General features: G+C 45.3%; 2 protein-coding genes across 2 annotated transcripts in view; one reads left to right on the forward strand and one right to left on the reverse strand.

Moving 5' to 3' along the window:
- tipin (timeless interacting protein) lies at nucleotides 1-6,554 on the forward strand. Its single transcript, XM_072379905.1, has 8 exons — nucleotides 1-56; nucleotides 1,370-1,520; nucleotides 1,628-1,718; nucleotides 2,903-2,978; nucleotides 3,067-3,189; nucleotides 3,266-3,323; nucleotides 4,959-5,165; nucleotides 5,719-6,554. The coding sequence occupies exons 2-8, from the start codon at nucleotides 1,382-1,384 to the stop codon at nucleotides 5,970-5,972; spliced, it is 948 nt and encodes a 315-aa protein (XP_072236006.1). The 5' UTR covers nucleotides 1-56; nucleotides 1,370-1,381; the 3' UTR covers nucleotides 5,973-6,554.
- The window catches only part of dis3l (DIS3 like exosome 3'-5' exoribonuclease), a 22,883-nt gene continuing 7,660 nt past the window's right edge, over nucleotides 6,470-21,692 (reverse strand). Inside the window, exons 4-18 of the mRNA XM_072379895.1 lie at nucleotides 21,299-21,434; nucleotides 20,139-20,306; nucleotides 19,212-19,290; nucleotides 18,942-19,121; nucleotides 16,819-16,988; nucleotides 16,337-16,498; nucleotides 15,239-15,483; nucleotides 13,172-13,264; nucleotides 12,789-13,077; nucleotides 10,393-10,628; nucleotides 10,145-10,299; nucleotides 8,670-8,848; nucleotides 8,435-8,580; nucleotides 8,158-8,329; nucleotides 6,470-7,435 (exon numbers count right to left, since the gene is read on the reverse strand). Of these exons, the coding sequence (XP_072235996.1) occupies nucleotides 7,124-7,435; nucleotides 8,158-8,329; nucleotides 8,435-8,580; nucleotides 8,670-8,848; nucleotides 10,145-10,299; nucleotides 10,393-10,628; nucleotides 12,789-13,077; nucleotides 13,172-13,264; nucleotides 15,239-15,483; nucleotides 16,337-16,498; nucleotides 16,819-16,988; nucleotides 18,942-19,121; nucleotides 19,212-19,290; nucleotides 20,139-20,306; nucleotides 21,299-21,434 (2,722 nt within the window). The 3' untranslated portion in view covers nucleotides 6,470-7,123. The remainder of the gene's footprint in view (nucleotides 7,436-8,157; nucleotides 8,330-8,434; nucleotides 8,581-8,669; nucleotides 8,849-10,144; nucleotides 10,300-10,392; nucleotides 10,629-12,788; nucleotides 13,078-13,171; nucleotides 13,265-15,238; nucleotides 15,484-16,336; nucleotides 16,499-16,818; nucleotides 16,989-18,941; nucleotides 19,122-19,211; nucleotides 19,291-20,138; nucleotides 20,307-21,298; nucleotides 21,435-21,692) is intronic.

Consider the following 21,692-nt stretch of genomic DNA (forward strand, 5'->3'; position numbering starts at 1 on the left):
ATTGTCGCTAGCTTCCATCTGCTGATATATTCGCTCATCGAACAGCTCGTGAACAGGTACGTTATTAAAGTTTGGTGTTTGGTTTTAAACAGCAGTGTGTTAATATGAACTTCGGTTCGGCTTGTTTTTTAGCTTTCTCTGTATGTTTAACAGTTTATCTGGCGGCTGTTGGCTTTATTTGCCAGCTGACTTGTCCTGAATCTATCAGCTGCTCGTTGTTAGCTTGGCTTGTTTACAGTTAATTAACGGCAGCCACGAACCTTAAAATCACTCATTATTTACATTAGACTCGGTCAAAAACATGACAGTCCTCTTGAAGAACACTGTCCTGTTTCTAATGGTCTATGTGAGAAAGTATGAAGGGTGCCTGCAGCTCCACTTCTTATTTTTATGCCATGATTTTGGAAGCGCCTGTTTGCAGTTTGCCGCCTTCCTCCTACTTCTTCTTCTGTGGTCGTAAAAGCGGCCCGTGTTGCTGACCCCTACAGTTTAGTCAGCGCCATTACAAAGGAACAATTTTTGCTTTTTCGAGAAGTTTTCATACAAAACTGAATAAAAAAGATGATCAGAGTTTAACTATTTATACATCAAAATATAGAACAATTGCTTAAATTGATAGATAGTAATAAATATGTTATTTCACTTAAATAGATACCAAAATATGCATTTATTTTAGAGCAAGAGCCATATGAAGTAGACTTTTAAACTTTTACAGGTATAAATTTATGAAAACACCAAAACAGTAAAGGTGGTCCAATGAAGACAAATAGGTTTACTTCATGTAACTAACTTACACCGTGCGTTTTTTAGATCTGTGATTCTGATAAGATTGGAAAAAAGAGCAGCTGAGAAAGTATCCTTCTCCCAGAAAGACAACACACAACATGTGAACACAAATGTCTCAGATTTGCAACATATAAAGTCTAAATGACAAAAGGTTTGAGTGTAAACATCTTTTGTTCTACTGTGTGCAGCAGTTGTCAAGTCTAATGGGCTTTTAAATGCCGATGTAAATGATATACAGTTCCCTCTATAAGGTATGTGTGTAAGGGATATGCAAAATCCCTTAAAATGCTTTAACATACCCACCATTACTTTGTCCCAAACATTATGGAGCCCTGAAATGAGGTGGACTGTGAATAAAAAGTGTTGGGACTTCTACTGAAAATGACTTTAAATGAATGTGCCCTTTATTCATGTTTGATTTTAGAGTTTTACACTAAGTAGCAGAGCGGGAACTTAATGAAAACATGTCTCAGACATCATGGAGGGTTCTGCATCTTCAGTAGATTCATGAATACATATTTAGCTTTAACACAAACGCTCTTAAAGCTGATTGTGGCTGATAAAGCTGCTGATTTTCCTCCAGGAGTTGGCCGCCATGCTCGACCCGCAGGAAGACGGCCTGAGCGATGTTCCTGACTACGACGGCTTGGAGGACGAAGCCTTCCCTCCGCTCCCTCCACCTCACTCCCCGGGTCAGGGAGGAGGTCAGGAAGACGGAGATCCGTTCGCTGATGGTGAGAGCCTGCTGTCAGAGTCTTTCAGTCTTCAAGTTGAGAATCACCTCAAACTGTGAGGAAGTGAAGTTCACCTGTCCTGTTGTCATGTGGTGTGTTTGCTGCAGGGGATGAAGGTGAGGTGTCCAGGCTGGCTGATGTTCCAGCTGCTAAAAGGAAAGGAGTGAGGAGGCCACAACCCAAACTGGACTCTCAGAGGTGCCTCAGACATTCACACCACACAGGATGAATTAACCCAATCCAGAGAGCTTCAGAGATTTGTTTAGCTTCTTATTTGAATTTATTACATCATAACCACGAGTGGATTATTCAACTGGTACAGTTTTTACTGCTGATGGCACAGAGAAGAAATGTCCTTGAGTTGATTAGATTAAATGATCCTGATTGGTCTGTTTCTATTCCTTATTCTGTTTAACCTTAAAGTTGCCATAGTTACATATACAGTTCAGGTTTTTCTTCTTTACCTTTAGCTCATATCTGCACCACACTCAGGTGATCAGGGGAAGATTTGGGAGCTCATTCAAAAATGTTCCAAACAAAAACACCAGTTCTTCAGTGTTGGTTGCAGCAGTTCCTTCGTCTTTAGGCGCCAACAGTTGAAGCTTTGCAGCTTTACCCATCATACCCTCTTGCAAAGGCTTCTGTCCCAACTGGGTCCCTCCGTTGGTCCCAGGATTGTCGTCTAGCAGCTCCTACACCACGCCTAAGACAATCCAAACTCTGTTCATGTGTCGTCCCACGATGGTGGAATGACCTACCGAGCGCTACCAGAACAGGGGCGTCCCTGTCTATCTTCAAGAAGCTCCTGAAAACCCAGCTCTTCAGAGAGCATCTCCTATCCCAGCACTTACCTTGTACTTCCCTCCCCCCTCTATCTCTGCACTTTATCTTTCTGCACTTCCTTCTATGCCTGCACCCTATCTCTACTCTGTCCCCTCTGACAGAGTCGGACTCCTGGGTTCCTTCTATGTAGTTTATTGTTAGCTTTTTATAGAGCTGTTATATCTTCATTTGTAAGTTGCTTTGGATAAAAGCGTCTGATAAATACAGAAACATAAACATATTCTAACATAAGTCCCTCCCTTTCAAACCGGGAGCAGCGCATGTGTTGAATGAACGTTTGAGGCACACAAACTACTGTGATTTTTAAAAAACTTTGATAAACATTCAGGGCAAAGCCATTCGTTTACAATAAAAGCTAAAAGTTTCACTCCGTTTCTTCACTGGCTGAAAAGTTAACGTTTGCTTTGAGTTTTTAGATTTAGTTTTTAAATGAAGCTTGAGGTCCTAATAGGTGAAATAAAACAGCTTGTGTGAGTTTGACTGAGCTGCTAACAGCCTGTATCATCAGAATCTCTCATGCATATTCTGTCTTTCTTCAGGCTGATTTCAGAAAAAGGACTTCCGGCTCTGCGCACTATGTTCAGTGATGTCCGTTTTAAAGGCAAAGGACACGAGGTAAGAGCTGCTCGCAGACGTTCCAGCTGCAGCTTTCCATGTCGGCTGCTTCTCACCAACACTGCCTGATATTTGTTGGTCCGATCAGGCCGAGGACCTGCGGCTGCTGATGCAGAAGATGGAGAACTGGGCCCACAGGCTGTACCCCAAACTGCAGTTTGAAGATTTTATTGATAAGGTGGAAAAGCTCGGCAGCAAAAAGGAAGTGCAGGTGAGTTGAAGCTGCTGAGTGTTTCCATGAGGTGTGCAGGAACTGTTTGTTTCTAACAGATTTGTATCCTGTGCAGACTTGTCTGAAACGGATCCGACTGGACATGCCACTGACACACGAAGACTTCATGGACGGTAAGAAATGAAAGTGTTATTTAGCAGTTTGGTCAGAGGTTTATACACAGTCATCATAGGCATAAATGCCTCAAAGTGCTCTGGGGCCGTTTCTAAATTCAACTTAACCTCGAATCACCACCTGGATGGTTGGAGCTTGGACACAGTTGGGCGTTCCAACAGGACAATGACCCCAAACATGGATAGTAGATAAAACAGGCTAAGCTAACACTAAGCTTGTAGAAAGACGCACCCGAAGCCCCGACTTCAACCCAGTTGAAAATCTGTGGACGATGCTTAAAAGCGGGGAAACCAATTTGAATTTAAATCTACCAACTGTGCCAAGAAGAGTGGTCAAATTTCCAGCCACAATTATACCAGAAGCTTGTTCATGGCTCCATGAAGCGTCTGGTCGAGGTTCAACGTGCTGCGGGACATTTAAATATGAGTGGGGGTGTATGTTTATGTAATATGTAGCGGCACTGCAGAAACCTCATTAATATGTAGCGAAACTGCAGAAACCTCATTAATATGTAGCGGTACTCTGCAGAAACCTCATTAATATGTAGCGGCACTGCAGAAACCTCATTAATATGTAGCGGCACTGCAGAAACCTCATTAATATGTAGCGGCACTGCAGAAACCTCATTAATATGTAGCGGCAATGCAGAAACCTCATTAATATGTAGCGGCAATGCAGAAACCTCATTAATGTGTAGCTGTACTCTGCAGAAACCTCATTAATATGTAGCAACACTGCAGAAACCTCATTAATATGTAGCAACACTGCAGAAACCTCATTAATATGTAGCAACACTGCAGAAACCTCATTAATGTGTAGCTGTACTCTGCAGAAACCTCATTAATATGTAGCAACACTGCAGAAACCTCATTAATATGTAGCAACACTGCAGAAACCTCATTAATATGTAGCAACACTGCAGAAACCTCATTAATATGTAGCAACACTGCAGAAACCTCATTAATATGTAGCAACACTGCAGAAACCTCAATAATATGTAGCAACACTCTGCTGAAACCTCATTAATGTGTAGCTGTACTCTGCAGAAACCTCATTAATGTGTAGCTGTACTCTGCAGAAACCTCATTAATATGTAGCAACACTGCAGAAACCTCATTAATATGTAGCAACACTGCAGAAACCTCATTAATATGTAGCAACACTGCAGAAACCTCATTAATATGTAGCTGTACTCTGCAGAAACCTCATTAATGTGTAGCTGTACTCTGCAGAAACCTCATTAATATGTAGCAACACTGCAGAAACCTCATTAATATGTAGCAACACTGCAGAAACCTCATTAATATGTAGCAACACTGCAGAAACCTCAATAATATGTAGCAACACTCTGCTGAAACCTCATTAATGTGTAGCTGTACTCTGCAGAAACCTCATTAATATGTAGCGGCACGCTGCAGAAACCTCATTAATCTGTAGCGAAACTGCAGAAACCTCATTAATATGTAGCGGCACGCTGCAGAAACCTCATTAATCTGTAGCGAAACTGCAGAAACCTCATTAATATGTAGCAGCACGCTGCAGAGCAGCAGGCTGTAGCAATAGTAACTATGGCAGTGAGTAGGACTAATGTTAGTGCAGAATATTCAACATTGTGTCAAAACTTTTGGGTGTAGGTGAAGAGGAAGCCCCACCTGAACCTCAAGTTTTCAGGGATCCTGATCCAGTCAGCAGAGCCAGCTTCGACGACCTCAAAGGGCCGGTCCACTCGACTCCGGCCCCCGCCACTCCGTCCCTGACCGAGGAGCAGCGCAGACGCATGGAGCTGAACAGACAGCGAGCCCTGGAGAGGAGGCTCGCACGCCAGCAGCAGCAGGAAACAGGTGAGAGGGTCTCTGTTAGCTCAGTGACAAATCTGTTCCTGTCAAAGTTTGTGAACCTCTCTGCTCCCGACTCATTTCATCTCAATGTACATTTCTGGGTCTGAAACTGTCCCAAAGCGCCCCGGGAGTCCTCTTGCTTTTTGTTTCCTGAGAAAGAAATGTTTCCAAAAACACAGCCAGCTGCTTTCCTTACCGCTCTGCCACTTTGTACAGGAGCCCAGGAGGGACATTTTGAATAATGTTCTCCACAGTATTGGGCCTTCTTCCATTTTAGAAGACACCAAAGTTTGAGGGTAGGAAGGAGCTGCCTGCAATGTGCAGTTTGTGCCGCTGGTTGACGCCACATCATAAGATTAAAGTATTTCATGGTTTTATCTCCTACGAATGATGAAAGATCCAGAGTTCATTCAAGTTTTTGGGAGATTTATCATTTGCAGTTGCACGAAAATGAACATAAGACCGAAAGTGGAGCAACTGATGCTGAATTAAAACACTTCTAAGATGTTTTAGCTGATAGGAATTGATCCCCGCGGATTATTTTCTTCCTCTCCAGATCCTTCAGGCTCCCAAACCGCCGACTCGCCCTCGCTGAGAAACGAACCCTCCTCTGTTTCTTCAGCAAACATCCTCAACGACTCCACTGATCGGGATGAGAAGATGGAAGACTTGGACCCAGATCCTTCCAGCAGCACCACCCAGCCTCCACCTGCAGACTCTGAGCCTCCGGCTGAGACTTGTCAGAGCGAGGAGAGGAGCAGCGCCAGTCCTGAACATCGACTCGGGAACGGCTGTGAGGAGGAAGAATGACGCTGGCAGGAAATGAGCCTGTAAAGGGACAGTTCTGCTGTCCTCCCGGCTGCTGCTTCATGGCAAAGATGTTGATCGTGGTGTGTATATATAACGAGACACTGATGATTCCTGTTGAGGTTTGGGATGTAACTGTAAGGCTGAAATTACCAGCTGCAGATTCTCCTCACAGTTCTACAACAGTTTCCAGCTCAGAGTTTTACTGTTTAATTCAATTAACACGCAAAATCTGAGCGATACCTGAGAAAAAAGCTGCAAATCCTCATTTTTAATGAGCCAAAAGCTTGTTTTTCCTCATAAACGACTTTCGCAGCTTCTGTTACTCAGATCATTTTGATGGAGGTCCATTGATATTTCTGCTCTAAGGTTTCAGGATGAGCAGATTTCTGATTGATTTTCTGAAAGTCAGCACTCAGAGATGTGATTAATAATGTTTCTGTGGACAATTCTGGACGAACTTCATAATTTTTTTGTTTTTATAAACCAGAGAACAGCCAAAGTCTTTACAAGTTTTTATATGTATATAAAAAAACTAAACAGTAATAAAAAGTTCCTTTTAAATGTAACTTTCACAGCATTAATTCTGGAAGATGTTCAACCTCCTTTTAGACAGTTTTATATATGGTGTTTGTCCACAGAGCAGTAAAACACTGAGATGCTCCATTAACTCTTCATGCTCATAATTCTTCCACTTTCATCAATCCATGATTGATTATCAGAGATTTCATGTATTCAGTTGAAATGTGTCAGCAGGAAATTAAAGTAGTCTAATCAAACATTTTGCCCATAACTGGAACATTTCTGGTGTTACTGTGACTTTAAATCACAGTCTCAGAGTCTCTCCTCATCTTTGGAGCAGCAGAATCGAAACATTTTTAAGACAGCATCTCAGAATCCAGTGAAATGACGATTATTTTATATAAACAACAGTTATATTCAGTTTTTTTTTCCTGTTTTGTTTAGTCCAGTGATGTAACCTGCAGCTGGAAGTCAGCTTTTCTCCGGCTGAAGGTCAGACATAAAGTCTGGTGTCACCATTTAAAAGAATCTTGGACTTGTGGCTGAGTCGATGCAGACATTACGTTCGTATATTTCCGTAGATGTTCATCACGTGATCCTCGGCCCGCCTTTGAGCCCAAGTTGCAGCTCCTCTAAGCCGTTGTGGCGCAGAGCCGTGAGACGGTTTCCAGGTCCATCAGGGCCAGCTCGCGGACCTCCTCCAGCAGAGAGTACAGATTTGGAGTTTTGCTCTGGCGGAACTCTTTCTCCTCCCTGGAGAGTTTGGGTCGCTGGGCCGCCTGCTGCTGCGCCTCCTCGGCCAGCCGCACCACCTCCTGCACCAGCTGGCTGCAGCCCTGAGAGCGAGGCTGTTGGGGCGCCGTGCTGCGGTGAGGTTGGTTTCTGATGACCTCCATGTTCAGAGTGTCAGCGTGGCAACTTGTGGAGTGGACAGAAATACGAACCTGAAAAAGAACAATGAAAAGGTTTTTGGTTTGATTGATTCAGCATCTGAACCCGATCTATTAACAACACAGAAGTTATGAGATGTTTGTGATCAGAAAGCATAAAGTCACACTGCAACAAACAGCCACTTCCCATCACTTTTTAGAGGGGTTTCCCAAGGCTCCCTGTTGGGGCTCCTTCTATTTGCAATCTACACCACTTCCTTGGGTCTGGACGTCCTTTTTCATGGCTTCTCATAAAATTTCTTTGCAGATTCTTTCTCCCAGCTGTACCCGTCATGGTCATTAATCTCAGCTCCTCTCTCAGATATATCCACATGGATGAAGAAACTCCACCTTCAACTAAACCCCTTTAAGACTGAAAGCTTGTTCATCCGGGCCAATCGGTCCCGAGTTCTCCTCTGACCATGCTGGGTCTGTCTGTACAGACCCTGATTATCTCGCAGCATGCTGCCTGAATCCAAATCAAGCCTCTCCTCCTAACTCCATATATTCTGATGCTCCTGGACCTCTGTGCTCCTCTCAGGGACCTCGTCTGGTTCTGGCATCCCTACAAACATGGCCGTCTCAGTCCAGACTGTTCATTAGTGGCTCCACACTGATGGGACCAGCTACCAGAGCATCTGAACACTACTTCACCTGCTCAGATGAAAGTGTCTGCTGAATAACTCGGTTTTAGGGTAGAAAATGTGTTTTCCTGAACATTACTGATTGAGACTCACGGTGATGTGGTCGAACAGGCTGATGGTGGAGGTGCCGCAGCTGGAGCTGGTGGTGATGCGGTCAGCGTATCGTCGCACGGAGCCGCTCTGCCACTCGCAGCTGCCGTCTGGCGCCGCTGACACCACCTGACCCTCCTTATTCTTCACGTAGACCGGCCCCTTCACACCATACCTGGACACAACACACCTGCCGTCAGGCTTTGGTTGCACTATTTAAAAATGAGCACACAGCTGACTGTCATCTTTTGCTGCAGAGATTTAAAGATCAGCTCCTTACTCTGGGACGAACACCAACACGCCGTTATCTCTGATGGAGTAGACGACAGCATCGGCGACGCAGCGTGGGTCTGTCTGAGGATCTCTTTCTTTAAAGTAGAGGCACTGAAACAACCCGGTGGACAAATTCTGGGCTCGCTGAGCTGCCTGGAAGCGTCACAGAGAGGACAGAAGATTCATTTCCTTCAGGAAGCAGCGAATCATAGCTTCACAGAACAAAAAAACCCAGCTCTGACCCTGTTCTTGTTGTTGATGTGCTGAGCCATTTCCTCCACTTCCTTGTTACTGGCTGGTGCTTTAGCTGGACCCGCCCCTCGTTCCACCTCCAGGGCTGCGGTTAGAAGGCGGTGGACCACGATGTCGGCGTACCGACGGATGGGTGAAGTGAAGTGTGTGTAGCGGTCCAGAGCCAGACCTACGAGACAGAAAAAGCAGCACAATTCAGCCACTTAACTCTGACCTATGAACCATTCAGGCAGAAAAAAGGCTCCTAACTCAAGGGATGAACCAGTGTTGTGTCGACACAGAACAGACAACTTAGCAAAGAAGCCATTTTAAACTGGATCTTTAGGCACTTTGTCACAAAGACACATCATTTGTTCCCATTTCTTTAGCTGCATCTATGAAAAACAGCAAAGAAAACACAGTTTGACAGACAGAAAATAGGATTTCTGCAGCAACAAGGTGATTCCCAAAGAGCTATTAGCTGAAAACTTGGCATATCTCAGCATGGTGTGCAGTGTGTCCTTAAAACATTTGAGGAAACTGGACAAGTGGAGGACAAAAGAAGAAGTGTCAGGCCTAAAAAACTATCTACAGCAGATGAACAGGATCTGAAAGTGATGTCCTTAATTGTTTAATCAGGATCCAGCCCTTATTTCTGTGTATTTTCCTTCTAAACAGTCAGACTTTCTTGTAATCTTTTAAACTGGTCTGCGCAATATTTCTCTATTTCCACTCATTTTCAGCCCAGTTCTTGTACCTGATGTGTTTTTTCTTCTTTAAGCCACTTAACTCTGACCTTTGAACCATTCAGGCAGAAAAAAGGCTCCTAACTCAAGGGATGAACCAGTGTTGTGTCGACACAGAACAGACAACTTAGCAAAGAAGCCATTTTAAACTGGATCTTTAGGCACTTTGTCACAAAGACACATCATTTGTTCCCATTTCTTTAGCTGCATCTATGAAAAACAGCAAAGAAAACACAGTTTGACAGACAGAAAATAGGATTTCTGCAGCAACAAGGTGATTCCCAAAGAGCTATTAGCTGAAAACTTGGCATATCTCAGCATGGTGTGCAGTGTGTCCTTAAAACATTTGAGGAAACTGGACAAGTGGAGGACAAAAGAAGAAGTGTCAGGCCTAAAAAACTATCTACAGCAGATGAACAGGATCTGAAAGTGATGTCCTTAATTGTTTAATCAGGATCCAGCCCTTATTTCTGTGTATTTTCCTTCTAAACAGTCAGACTTTCTTGTAATCTTTTAAACTGGTCTGCACGATATTTCTCTATTTTCACTCATTTTCAGCCCAGTTCTTGTACCTGATGTGTTTTTTCTTCTTTAAGCCACTTAACTCTGACCTATGAACCATTCAGGCAGAAAAAAGGCTCCTAACTCAAGGGAGGAACCAGTGTTGTGTCGACACAGAACAGACAACTTAGCAAAAGGAAAAGCCTATAAAAGCTGAGGATAAACGACGTCTAAATTACCGTAGTGGTAGTACTGGTCCTGAGGCTCAGCACCGGTGGAGAAGTACAGAGCCTGTGACATGGCTTGGGTGGCCATTATTCTGAGGAGCCTGTTCACCAGCTGGTCCTGTGGATCCACGGCTCGGTCCAGAGAATCTGCTAAAGTTTTGTTGGTCCTGCGGGAGCAGAATAAAGAGTTCAGAGATGTTTCCGTCCCCAGCTGCATGCACAGTACCCCAGGACTGAGGAACCGGTTTTAATATCCGAACCTGGTGTCGACGGTGAACCCGCGGGCCGTGGCCGTTTCCACCAGCTGGCTGAACAGCTCCTGCCGTGGAGGCGGGTGACGCCTCAGCAGGGCCTGATAAGGGAAGGCTTCCTGGATCTTGCGCGCCACCCAGTGGTTGGCGTAAATCATGCACTCTGCCACGGTTTCATGGACCTCCAGGGGCTGACGGGGGACCAGCGCCGTGATGTTCCTGTCCTTGTCCAGCTGGGCTCGCACCTGAGGACCGGAGGTAACGAAACGGGACAAACCTTTAATACAGCACCACACACACCGTTCTGATGCTACAAATACCGACCAGATCACCAGACGTGGATTAATCCACTGCTGAAAGTAGTGCCCAACATGTCCCTGAGACTTTTTCAGCTAAACTAAAGTTAAACTGTATATTTACAAGTTTAAAAACATCAGAAAGAGTTGAACACACTAACTAACCAGGCCTGCCTCTTGAATTGGGTTTTCTGTGGTGTCAAGTGCAGGTTTGTCAGACAGAGCAGTTTATTCTGGATCACTTACAATTTGAAACATTTAGTTTTTCCCACAACCCAAGAAGAAATCCTGGTTACAACAGTGATGTGATGAAGAGGCCTCTCTCCCGGAAAGTTAAATAAATGCTCACTTTATGCACAATTATTATTCCTCGATGACACCTACATTAATACAACACACTGCGTCTGAACAAGGCAAGACGTCTGATTAAAGATCATCTCTTAGATTAACAACACAAAGAGTTCCAGCTCTGTATTTACTAGAGCCGGAACTCGATTAAAAAAATTTAACTAATTAATTAGAGGCGCTATAATTAATTAATCGAAATTAATCGCATTTTAATCGCATACAAATATTTGATCTGAGAACAGTTAAAAGCATTTTTTTTCAGATGGATTTTAGTTTATACCACTGAATAATGACTGAATACATAAGCTTAAGCAACAAAACATTGTTTTTATTTTTCAAGCTGGTACTTAACCAACCGTGCTTTTATCGGCTTCCATCCATCAGTCCAGTTTTTAAATTGATCTTTTTATGCCTTTTAATGGACAGGACAGATAAAAAGAGACAGAAAGCAGGGGGGGGGGGGGGGGGGGGGGGGGGGGGTTGGGATGACACGCAGTAAAAGGCCGTCTGATGCGGGATTCGAACCCACAGCAGAGGACGGTAGCCTCTCCACACGGGGCGGCTGCACAGCCCACAACTAGCTACCGACCATCCCATCCATCTGTTTTTTAAATTGATCTTTTTATGCCTTTTAATGGACAGGACAGATAAAAAGAGACAGAAAGCAGAGAGAGGGGGAATAACTCACAGTAAAAGGCCGTCCGATGCGGGATTCGAACCCACAGCAGAGGACCTCTCTACAACTAGCTACCGACCATCCCATCCATCTGTTTTTAAAACAATATTTCCCGTCCACGGGGCCAACCAAAGCGGTCTCATCAGCTTCTTCGTTCATGTTTAATATTGTTCACTGTGGTTTGTTGTTGTCTGAAGTCATGACCGTCAGTTGGTGCTCCAGTATAATCGGTCTGCCTGAAACTCATTGAGTGAGAAACGTGCAAAAATAAGTGCGATTAAAATGAGTTAATTTTTGCGTAATTAATTAATCTTAATTAACTCGTTAAAGTCCCGGCCCTAGTATTTACGCAAACTTTATTTAAATATTCCCTCTGAAATCACCTTCTGATCTGGTGTCAGATAAACGGCTTTCTGCTGAGGAACAAGCTGTTAAAACATCGCTCGACTGATGCTGCCGCCCAGATCTTTCACAGCAGACAGATTTTAGGGAAAGCTACGAAGTAGATGCAGGTGGTAAAACCTAAAGTAAAGACACTTTTCCGTAGAACAAAAAAACCAAAAGATGCTGGGTGAAACTAAAACAAGCTTTAAGTGGCTGTATGTCAGCCGTTTCCTTTCTTGAAGCAGGTAGAGTACGAGATGCTGTACTCGGATCTGTCCGACTGCTTCATCTTGACTCTACCAGATGATCCAGGAAACAATCTAAATCATTACAACTTGGTGAGTGATGTGAGGAAAAAGCACAACAGTAATGTTGTCATTAAGTTTTCATCTGGAAGCTTTTCTGCTTGATGTTCCTGTTATGCAACAGTATTTTTTTCTTAATTTTGACCTTTTCTGTCCCTGAATCACATATTCGTGTCCTTTTATAATTGCATATTTTACAAAAAGCAAACTATTTTAGTTGCTAAATGGACTTTCCCTCCACTCCTCCCTGGGGAAGTGATTTCTGTTTAAATCTGACTGTCGTGTAGCACAGTCTCAGGTAAAAAGATGCAGATGTCTCTGTAACAACAGGAACTTTAGAGGTGGTGTTGCCTCTGAAACCGTTTCAGCCTTAAAAAGAGGAGAAACTGACGGTACCTCCACCCCCTCCAGCTCCAGCGCCCCGCCTCGGTCCCTCTGCGCTCGCAGATGTCGGGCGACGCGCGTCAGCGTCTCCAGCGCCTGGATGAGCTCAGCCAGCTTCGCGTCCCTCTCCTCGGAGCCGGACTGAGCCAGCTCCGGTACCTCTGCCTCCTCTCCGTTGAGGAGCGCCTGAGCCAGCTCATAGTGCAGCTGGTAGTTGGAGCGGATCAGCGTGCGACCGTACCACACCGCGTTAACAGCGAGGGTTTGAGCATCCAGCTCCCACAAAACGCTCATTGCATACCTGAATTTAAGAGGAAACCACATGCTTTGATGTGTCCAGGAATGCATGCTTCAACTTCCAGAACATGCAGCAGAGGTAAGTGGAGTTCACTGACCTGTCGACTCCCCCCAGCAGCGAGCACAGGTCTGCGCTGAGCACAGCAGGCAGCATGTCGTACCTGCGGTCTGCCAGGTAGTAGGTGGTGGCCCTTAGAGGGAGGTGAGAGAAAAGGAGCCACATTTTACAAGGATGGAAATTAAAATACCTTTCATGGATAAATAAAGAGTCTCCTATGACCTCATGAGGTTTCATTTATTGAGGTCCGGGCTCTGGGGAGGATTCATCCCTCCATAAGACCTGTTGCCACTGATTTTCAGTCCACTTCTTGTGTCATTTGGCATAGCTCAGCCTTTTCTCCCTGTTTCCCTTCCTTAAGAACGGCTTCTTGACAGCCACCCTTCCATGGAGACCATTTCTGATGAGGCTTGGGCCAACAGTAGATGGATCAGCTGAAGGTCCAGATGCATCTCTCAGGTCCTGTCAGGTCACAGCTGGATTTTTTCCTCTTTCTTAAGGACATCACTTTCAGATCCTGTTCATCTGCTGGAGATAGTTTTTTAGGCCTGACACTTCTTCTTTTGTCCTCCACTTGTCCAGTTTCCTCAAATGTTTTAAGGACACACTGCACACCATGCTGAGATATGCCAAGTTTTCAGCTAATAGCTCTTTGGGAATCACCTTGTTGCTGCAGAAATCCTATTTTATGTCTGTCAAACTGTGTTTTCTTTGCTGTTTTTCATAGATGCAGCTAAAGAAATGGGAACAAATTATGTGTCTTTGTGACAGGCTGCTGGTAACAAAGTGCCTAAAGATCCAGTTTAAAATGGCTTCTTTGCTAAGTTGTCTGTTCTGTGTCGACACAACACTGGTTCATCCCTTGAGTTAAGAGCCTTTTTTCTGCCTGAATGGTTCAAAGGTCAGAGTTAAGTGGCTTAACAAAGAAAAAACACATCAGGTACAAGAACTGGACTGAAAATTAGTGAAAAAGCAGGAAAACTTTAAAGGGCCTTCATAAAGCTGGAGAACTATTGCTCAGACCACCTTAAAAGATTACAGGAAAGTCTGAATGTTGGGATGGAAAATATTAGGGATGCACCGATTGATTGGCTGATTATTGGAATTGGAACCAAACGGCCGTCAAACTATCACCAGATTTTTCCAGAAACATCCATAAAGCACAGAGCAGTGAGAAATCCCTTTTTCCCTCTAAACAAATGCATCATTCAAACAATAGATGCTTAAGTAATTGCACCAAAACTACTACACTTACATTTGTTAACAAAAATCTACCTTTTTCAGTTTTTATTTATTTACACCAGTCCAAAACAGCTCTGATGAGCTTTTATATTATAAAATTAGTAAAAAAGGTTATGAAGCTGTAATCTACAGTAAAGGAAAATCACGTAATTTATTTTCCAGGAAGTTGGAGCACTTTGTTTTTTCTATTTCCAGAGAAAGAGAAGCCCTGAAGCCTGGTGCAGCTTTTAGAGAAAATGCATCGTTGAATGTTCAGTGAAAACATTCTTGATTCATTCTTTTGCTTGTTCAAGGTCTGGTTGGATGAGCCTGAAAACCTCCAAAGGGAGGCGACCAGGAGGCGTCCCAACCAGAGGAACCACCTCAGCTGACTCCTTTCAATGTGGAGGAGCAGCGGCTCTAGTCCAAGCTCCCTCTGGATGGTGGAGCTCCTCCCCCCGGATGGTGGAGCTCCTCCCTCCGGATGGTGGAGCTCCTCCCTCCGGATGGTGGAGCTCCTCCCTCTGGATGGTGTAGCTCCTCCCTCTGGATGGTGGAGCTCCTCCCTCTGGATGGTGGAGCTCCTCCCCTCGGATGATGGAGCTCCTGCCCCAGATGGTGGAGCTCCTCCCCCTATCTCTAAGGCTGAGCCCCGCCCCCCTCTGAAGGAAACTCATTTCAGCCGCTTGTATCCACGACCTCCTTCTTTGGGTCAGAACCCAGATCTGTGACCACAGGTGAGGGTTGGAACAAAGACGGAGCAGGAACCTGAAAGCTTCTCCTTCCGGCTTCTAGGTTTGTGGTTCTGATTTTGCTGGAACTCAGAATCAGACCGAATAGGCATGAAATGAAACCGACCTGTGCTCTGATCCCTCTGGCTGCTTACCTTGACCGCGCCTCCAAGTCCGTTAGCGAGCCCTCGGTGACAAAGTGAGTGACATCAGCAATGTGGACTCCCAGCTCCAGGAGCTTCCCGTCGCTGCGCACCGACAGCGTGTCGTCCACGTCTTCGCAGCCTCGCGGGTCGACGCTGAACACCAGGTGGGTCTCCCTGAGGTCCCGCCGCTCTGCCACCTGAGCGGGATCCATCTTCCACGGCCTCTCGGGAGAGTTTACCGGCATCTCCCTCAGCTGAGGACCAACAGCCACAGAACAGGATGGTAAATGTACAAGAAAAATAAAGACGTGAGCTCGCGTTACGGTTATTCAGCAAAGTGTTGAGCAGGAGCAGGAAAAGCTATTCAACATTCTCCGTGAAAAAATGAAGCTATTTTCAGTGTTTGATGCGGTCTGTGGGACATCCAGGAGCTTAAGAGTCGGATAGTTTTTCAAAAAAGAGTCGCAGGAGGTGAAAAACAATCCCATTAAAATCTGTTTCCTGAAGAGGAAACCGAAACCTTGTAAGAAGCTGTATTATTGGGCTTGTTGGGGAGGTTGTCTGTCTTCAAGTGTTTATAAGCGGGGGCTCACACCAAAAGCAGCGTGAGCGGCCAGATGCCATTCATTTTCAATGTAAGCTGGCGTCGATGAGCGGCCGGCGTTGTGAGCTTCAAGAGTTGAGAAAGGCTCAACTTTATGCAAATGAGCAGTGACGCGCAGTGACGCGACGACAGCCAATTAGGGCCGATCTGGATTCTGAAGGTGGAAAAAAGGGCGGAAAACAGCGGAAAAGGGCAGAGCGCAAACACAAAGAAACACAAAGAAGGCTGCCCAGAGTACGATCCATGGTGAAAGAGGGAACCGATGTATGGATGGATTATTATATACATCTGCTAGTTGCTATACATATAAGCCCCGCCCCTTTGGCTGCTTCCGGCGGCAGAAGAAGTACAAGCGGCGGGTTGTGAGCGTCGTGAGCGGCTGTGGTCGCTCACAACGCTTTGGTGTGAGCCCCCGGTAACACCTTAGCTACCACCTTGTAAGAAGCTGTATTATTGGGCTTGTTGGGGAGGTTGTCTGTCTTCAAGTGTGTGTAACTGCTGACCTGAGCGTCTGAGAACGGAGGCACGTGGATGCAGTTTTCTACCAGGACGGTCTGGACCTCAGTCTCAAGCTCTCCAGCTGGACCCAGAACCCGGACGCTGTGACCGTTGGGATAGAGGGACGTGCTCTCCCACGAATCGATGCGCACCACCACTCTGTGGTCCTAGGTGAGGAAACAGGGGAGGGAAGGGACAGAGGAGGCACATATTGAGCCAAAATGCTCTCAAAAACCTGTCGAAAAAAACTCCTTTTTAGCATAATTTGTGTTCTGAATCACGCACACACATTAAATAAATCATATTTTCATTTAAAAGCAGAAAAAATGCAGAGAAAAGCCAGAACTGCTCCGACAGCACTTTGATCCCTGCTGTTATCTGCTAGTTCTACAAAGAGAAGCTCAACCATAAGACAAGCAAGAAGAGCACATTTAACCGGAGGTGGACTCGAAGCGAGGCTCTGAGCTCAGCAGAGCGTAACGCAGACCTGCAGAGCGTCAGCCTGCTGGGTGCTGATGCGGATCTTGGGGATGCGACGGTCCCACGGTATGGCCAGGATGCGCTGGGAGTTCCTGCTCTGGGACTGAGTCCCGTCCCTGGTGGGGAAAGTCACCACATAGTCCCTCCAGTTCCTCTGCAGGATCCCCACAACGCGGCCTGTGGGTTTTAATAACAGACATTAGAGAAAGTGTTCAGTTTGAATCCTGTCTGGTCTCTGCATCATTGTCCTGACGGGACCTCGGGGTGCCCCAAAGCTCTGAGCTGGGGCCCCTCTCTTTTGGTGCTTTTGGACCACAGGTATCGTTTCATCTTTCTTGTAGCTACTGGAAGCGATTCTCCTTCTTTTCTACATACGCAGCACAGGAACAGTCGCCATCGATGACCGTTTATAGCAGCTTTAAATGATGTGTAAAGGAGTTAAGGCTAAGGTTAACTGTTCCAGGATGGTCAGAAATGGCCTGATGCTTAACTGTGGCTCATGGTTCAGCTGTCAGGTCCATGTGGCATTTTAAGCAAACATAATATTTTAAGTTTTATGTTTATGTTTCTGTATTTATCAGACGTTTTTATCCAAAGCGACTTACAAATGAAGATATAACAGCTTTATAAAAGCTAACAATAAGCTACATAGAAGGAACCCAGGAGTCCGACTCTGTCAGAGGGGACAGAGCAGAGATAGGGTGCAGGCATAGAAGGAAGTGCAGAAAGATAAAGAGCAGAGATAGAGGGGGTAGGGAAGTACAAGGTAAGTGCTGGGATAGGAGATGCTCTCTGAAGAGCTGGGTTTTCAGGAGCTTCTTGAAGATAGACAGGGACGCCCCTGTTCTGGTAGCGCTCGGTAGGTCATTCCACCATCGTGGGACGACACATGAACAGAGTTTGGATTGTCTTAGGCGTGGTGTAGGAGCTGCTAGACGACAATCCTGGGACCAACGGAGGGACCCAGTTGGTTAATTACATGAAGTTACTTTGTAAATGGATAAAATAAACTGCAAAGCTGCAGCAGATCCATCGGAGCAGTGTGTGTAGTAGAGCTGTAGCGATACATTAATATCACAATACGATAAAATACACGGCATTCAGCCAACGAATCGATTAGATTTAACACACTTGCATCATTTTCTGAAAGATTTTAAAGGGACAGTGTGATTTGACATGAATCGTTGCTGATTGGACCGGTGGTCCGACCTTTGACCCGGAAGGAAAACACCGCCAGACAATCAGAAACAAACAAACATGTCCCAAACGTGTCTTCAGCGTACGCAGACTCATGTTTATGTTGTTAATATTACATCATCAACCTGCTTGTTTTACTTGCTTCAAAATCCAAATTCTCCAATCACAAACCATCTTTTTTAATGTTTGAGAAGGAGCTCAAACAATAAATTACATTTTATAAACAGAAAAGCCATCAAAACCACTGAGCTGTGCACTTTATATAACATTTATATGAAACAAATTATTATTATTTTTATTTAAATCGATACTCGCGGCTGAAAAATCGATACTATATCGAGTAACAAAATATCGATATATATCACAATATCGATAAAATCGCTCAGCCAGTGTAGAGTCACTCTGGATTAAAGTATCTGCTAATTGATTAAATGTTTATGTAAACTTCAACCGTCTTGTTTTACAATTCGACAGATAATTACAGAAATAAAAGACTTAATTATTAATTTATCTGCCAAAGATGCGGCTGATTGTGGCAGATTTGTTGGTTTGTTTTGAGTATTTCTGACCCTGAACAGTCTCACATTTCACTCAGAGATGTGAAAAACACAAATCTGCTGTGTGGATTAAATCATCTTGTTGCTGGAGAACAGCCAGAGCAGTTACAGAAGGACTATGGCCTCAGGCTCAGGGGCTAAAACCGGATTGATGAAAGTGAATTTCACTGAATTCTGCAGGTTTTGTGACATCATCAAGCATCATCTACTCTGTCACCTCTGACAGAGTCGGACTCCTGGGTTCCTTCGATGGAGTTTACTGTTAGCTTGTTATATCTTCATTTGTAAGTCGCTTTGGATAAAAGCCTCTGATAAATACAGAAACATAAAGCAAACAAACAGGCCAGTGGAGCTCGGTGAGCATGGAGGCTCCCACCTGTCGGCATGGCTTTAGTGTCGTCATCCTCGCCGTTCTTCTCGTCTCCCTGCCCCTCAGTCAGGGCGGTCACCTTCCCTCTCCACTCACTTTTGGGCAGCAGCTCCACCACAACCATGTCGCCGTGCACGGCTCTGTTCCGGTTCTTGCCACCACACACCAACACCCCCCCACTCAGCTCTGCAAAGACAAAGAAACCAGGAGCCGGTGAATGGCGTGCAGACGGTGAAGGTGACAACAGGAAATGGGATGTTGCTGCAGATTCTGCACCTGTCTTCTTATTGGTCAAACCCCCATTCATGATGAAAGCTTCATTCTGAGCTCGGTGCTTACTCACATTCAGAGTACCCTGAGAAAACAGGAAGCAAGATGCAAGAGTTATCATTTGACCTAATAACTCACAACCTGCATTATTGAGCATTACTTTATATTTTAGCTACATGTGAAAACTCTTCTCTTTGGCTGCTTCCTTATCTTCCTTAATCCATCAATCCATCAATCAATCAATCAATCATCTACCGCTTCTCCGGGGGTCGGGTCCCGGGGGCAGCAGCTTTAACAGAGAAACCCAGACCTCCCCGTCCCCGGCCACTTCCTCCAGCTCTTCCGGGGGGACCCCGAGGCGTTCCCAGGCCAGCCGAGAGACATAGTCTCTCCAACGTGTCCTGGGTCTTCCCCGGGGTCACCTCCCAGTGGGACGGGCCCAGAACACCTCCCCAGGGAGGCGTCCAGATGCCACCTCATCTGACTCCTCTCGATGCGGAGGAGCAGCGGTTCTACTCCGAGCCCCTCCCGGATCACTGAGCTTCTCACCCTATCTCTAAGGGAAACCCATTTCAGCCGCTTGTATTCACGATCTCGTTCTTTCGGTCTCTACCCACAGCTCGTGACCATCGGTGAGGATGGGAACGTAGACTGACCAGTAAATAGAGAGCTTCTCCTTCTGGCTCAGCTCCTTCTTCACAGCGACGGGTCGGTGCAGCAACACTGCAGACGCTGCACCGATCCGCCGTCAATCTCACGCTCCATTCGTCCCTCACTGTGAACAAGACCCCGAGATACTGGAACTCCTCCACTTGGGGAAGGATCTCATGTAATAATCAAATTTCTTGAAAGTTCCTGGATGTTTTTAAAAGCAGAAACAAGTCTTTTGCTCATTTATCTCCTCGGAGAACATGCAGCCTGCTGGATTTGTACCTGAATGTAGCGTCCAGACTTGATGCCAGCCTCCAGGACTTCAGCGGGCAGATGTTCAGCGAACTCTCTCTGAGTGTCCTCGCCCTCCTTCTCCTGCAGCGCCTGAGAAATGGAGCTGTAGAGCTCATGAGCCGCCTGCAGCTCCGGCCAGAAGTTCTTCAAATAATCCTGGTGAATAAGGAGAAAATAGACGAGTGAACAGCTTTCAGGAGCACAGACACGTGAAATAAGCCGAGTCAACAATGAATCCCAAAGGAGAGGACCATGCATGCCTTCCAAGTCTGATCTTTTTTTACTTTAAGGTGGTATTCCACCATCGTTAAAGTCCTTTGTGGGAGCCAGGCTTGTACAGAAATCCCAGGTCCAATTCTAGCTACCGCACAGCAGGGAAATACAGTAGTTTACTTTCCATTCATGTTACCTACCAACAGCTCACAGCTTCTGGTTTTATAGTGTCACCAGAATCAATAAAACCAGAACTTAATAAACTCTGCATTTTATGAATTAAGGAGAAAGTCATTCTTTCTTCCTTGCAAGACATTTTCTTTACATTCTTAGTAAGTTAGTGGAAGTAACTTTGTTCATGTTTCAGCCTAAAAATCATGTCTGAGTTCATCATTAAGTCTGGATAACCGAACAGTTCCTGCAGATGTGAAACGATTCGCCTCCACAGTCTCTTCAGCCGTTTTTAACAGCCCTTCTCCCTTTGTTTCCATTTAAAAACTGAATTGAAGGCGAGGAGTTCATCCAATCATCCTCTGATATTATAATCTTCACATTTTGTTCTAATATATCCTGTTGATAACAGATCAATTCAGGCCAAGTCTGTGGACTTTAACATAGATACGATCATGTTAACTTAACTTTCTATAGGAGCCTTCAGACAGGCTGCAGCTGTGAATCCACTAAAGAATCCAGATATATTGATGTTGGAAACTCCAGATTAAACACTGTTCACTGTGAGATTATTAACCATTTCATTCATGTTGCAGGAAACCACAAAGCAGCCTGCAGACACGTGAACTGCAGGATTCTTTCCGTTGTTTCAGCTCTGTGAGGCTTTAGGTTGAACAGCTGACTTTCAGAGCTGCAGAACCACCACCGGGACCCGGCCTCAGGTCAAAGGCGTCTGATCGGAGCCAGAGTTAAACGCCACATACCTGGACGGTGATGACGTACACTCCAGAGTTGAGGCTGCTGAATCGAGCCACGGCGTCCTCATCCTCTGTGATCATCACTACATTCATCAGGCCTGCCAGGTGGTTGTAGTACCACACTGCAGCAGAATACACACACCTGCACACAAACACACACAGAAAAAGTTCATTCCCAACCTCCAGGACGAGGTGCGAACAGACAGGCTGCCCCTGCAAGTTCTTACTGCAAAAATCTGCAGCTCAGATCATGTTCCAACAGCATGAAGAGTTCATGGGAGCAGAAGGCACCTCAGGCCTTCTCTGTCAAGGTTTATCACATCAGAACTCACAGCAGGAACCTTTTTACATGCAAATCCATAGTTTAGTAAAGATGATGTGTCCATTATTTCCCCAAAAG

The sequence above is a fragment of the Leuresthes tenuis genome, unplaced genomic scaffold (assembly GCF_036924035.1).
Source record: "Leuresthes tenuis unplaced genomic scaffold, fLeuTen1.0.hap1 SCAF_2, whole genome shotgun sequence".
NCBI classification, from domain to species: domain Eukaryota; kingdom Metazoa; phylum Chordata; class Actinopteri; order Atheriniformes; family Atherinopsidae; genus Leuresthes; species Leuresthes tenuis.

Coding starts and splice junctions, on each gene's coding strand:
- tipin (XM_072379905.1), top strand. CDS start 1,382: ATGCTCGACCCGCAGGAAGACGGCCTGAGCGATGTTCCTGACTACGAC. Junction 1,521..1,627: donor CGGAGATCCGTTCGCTGATG/GTGAGAGCCTGC, acceptor TGTTTGCTGCAG/GGGATGAAGGTGAGGTGTCC. Junction 1,719..2,902: donor CCCAAACTGGACTCTCAGAG/GTGCCTCAGACA, acceptor GTCTTTCTTCAG/GCTGATTTCAGAAAAAGGAC.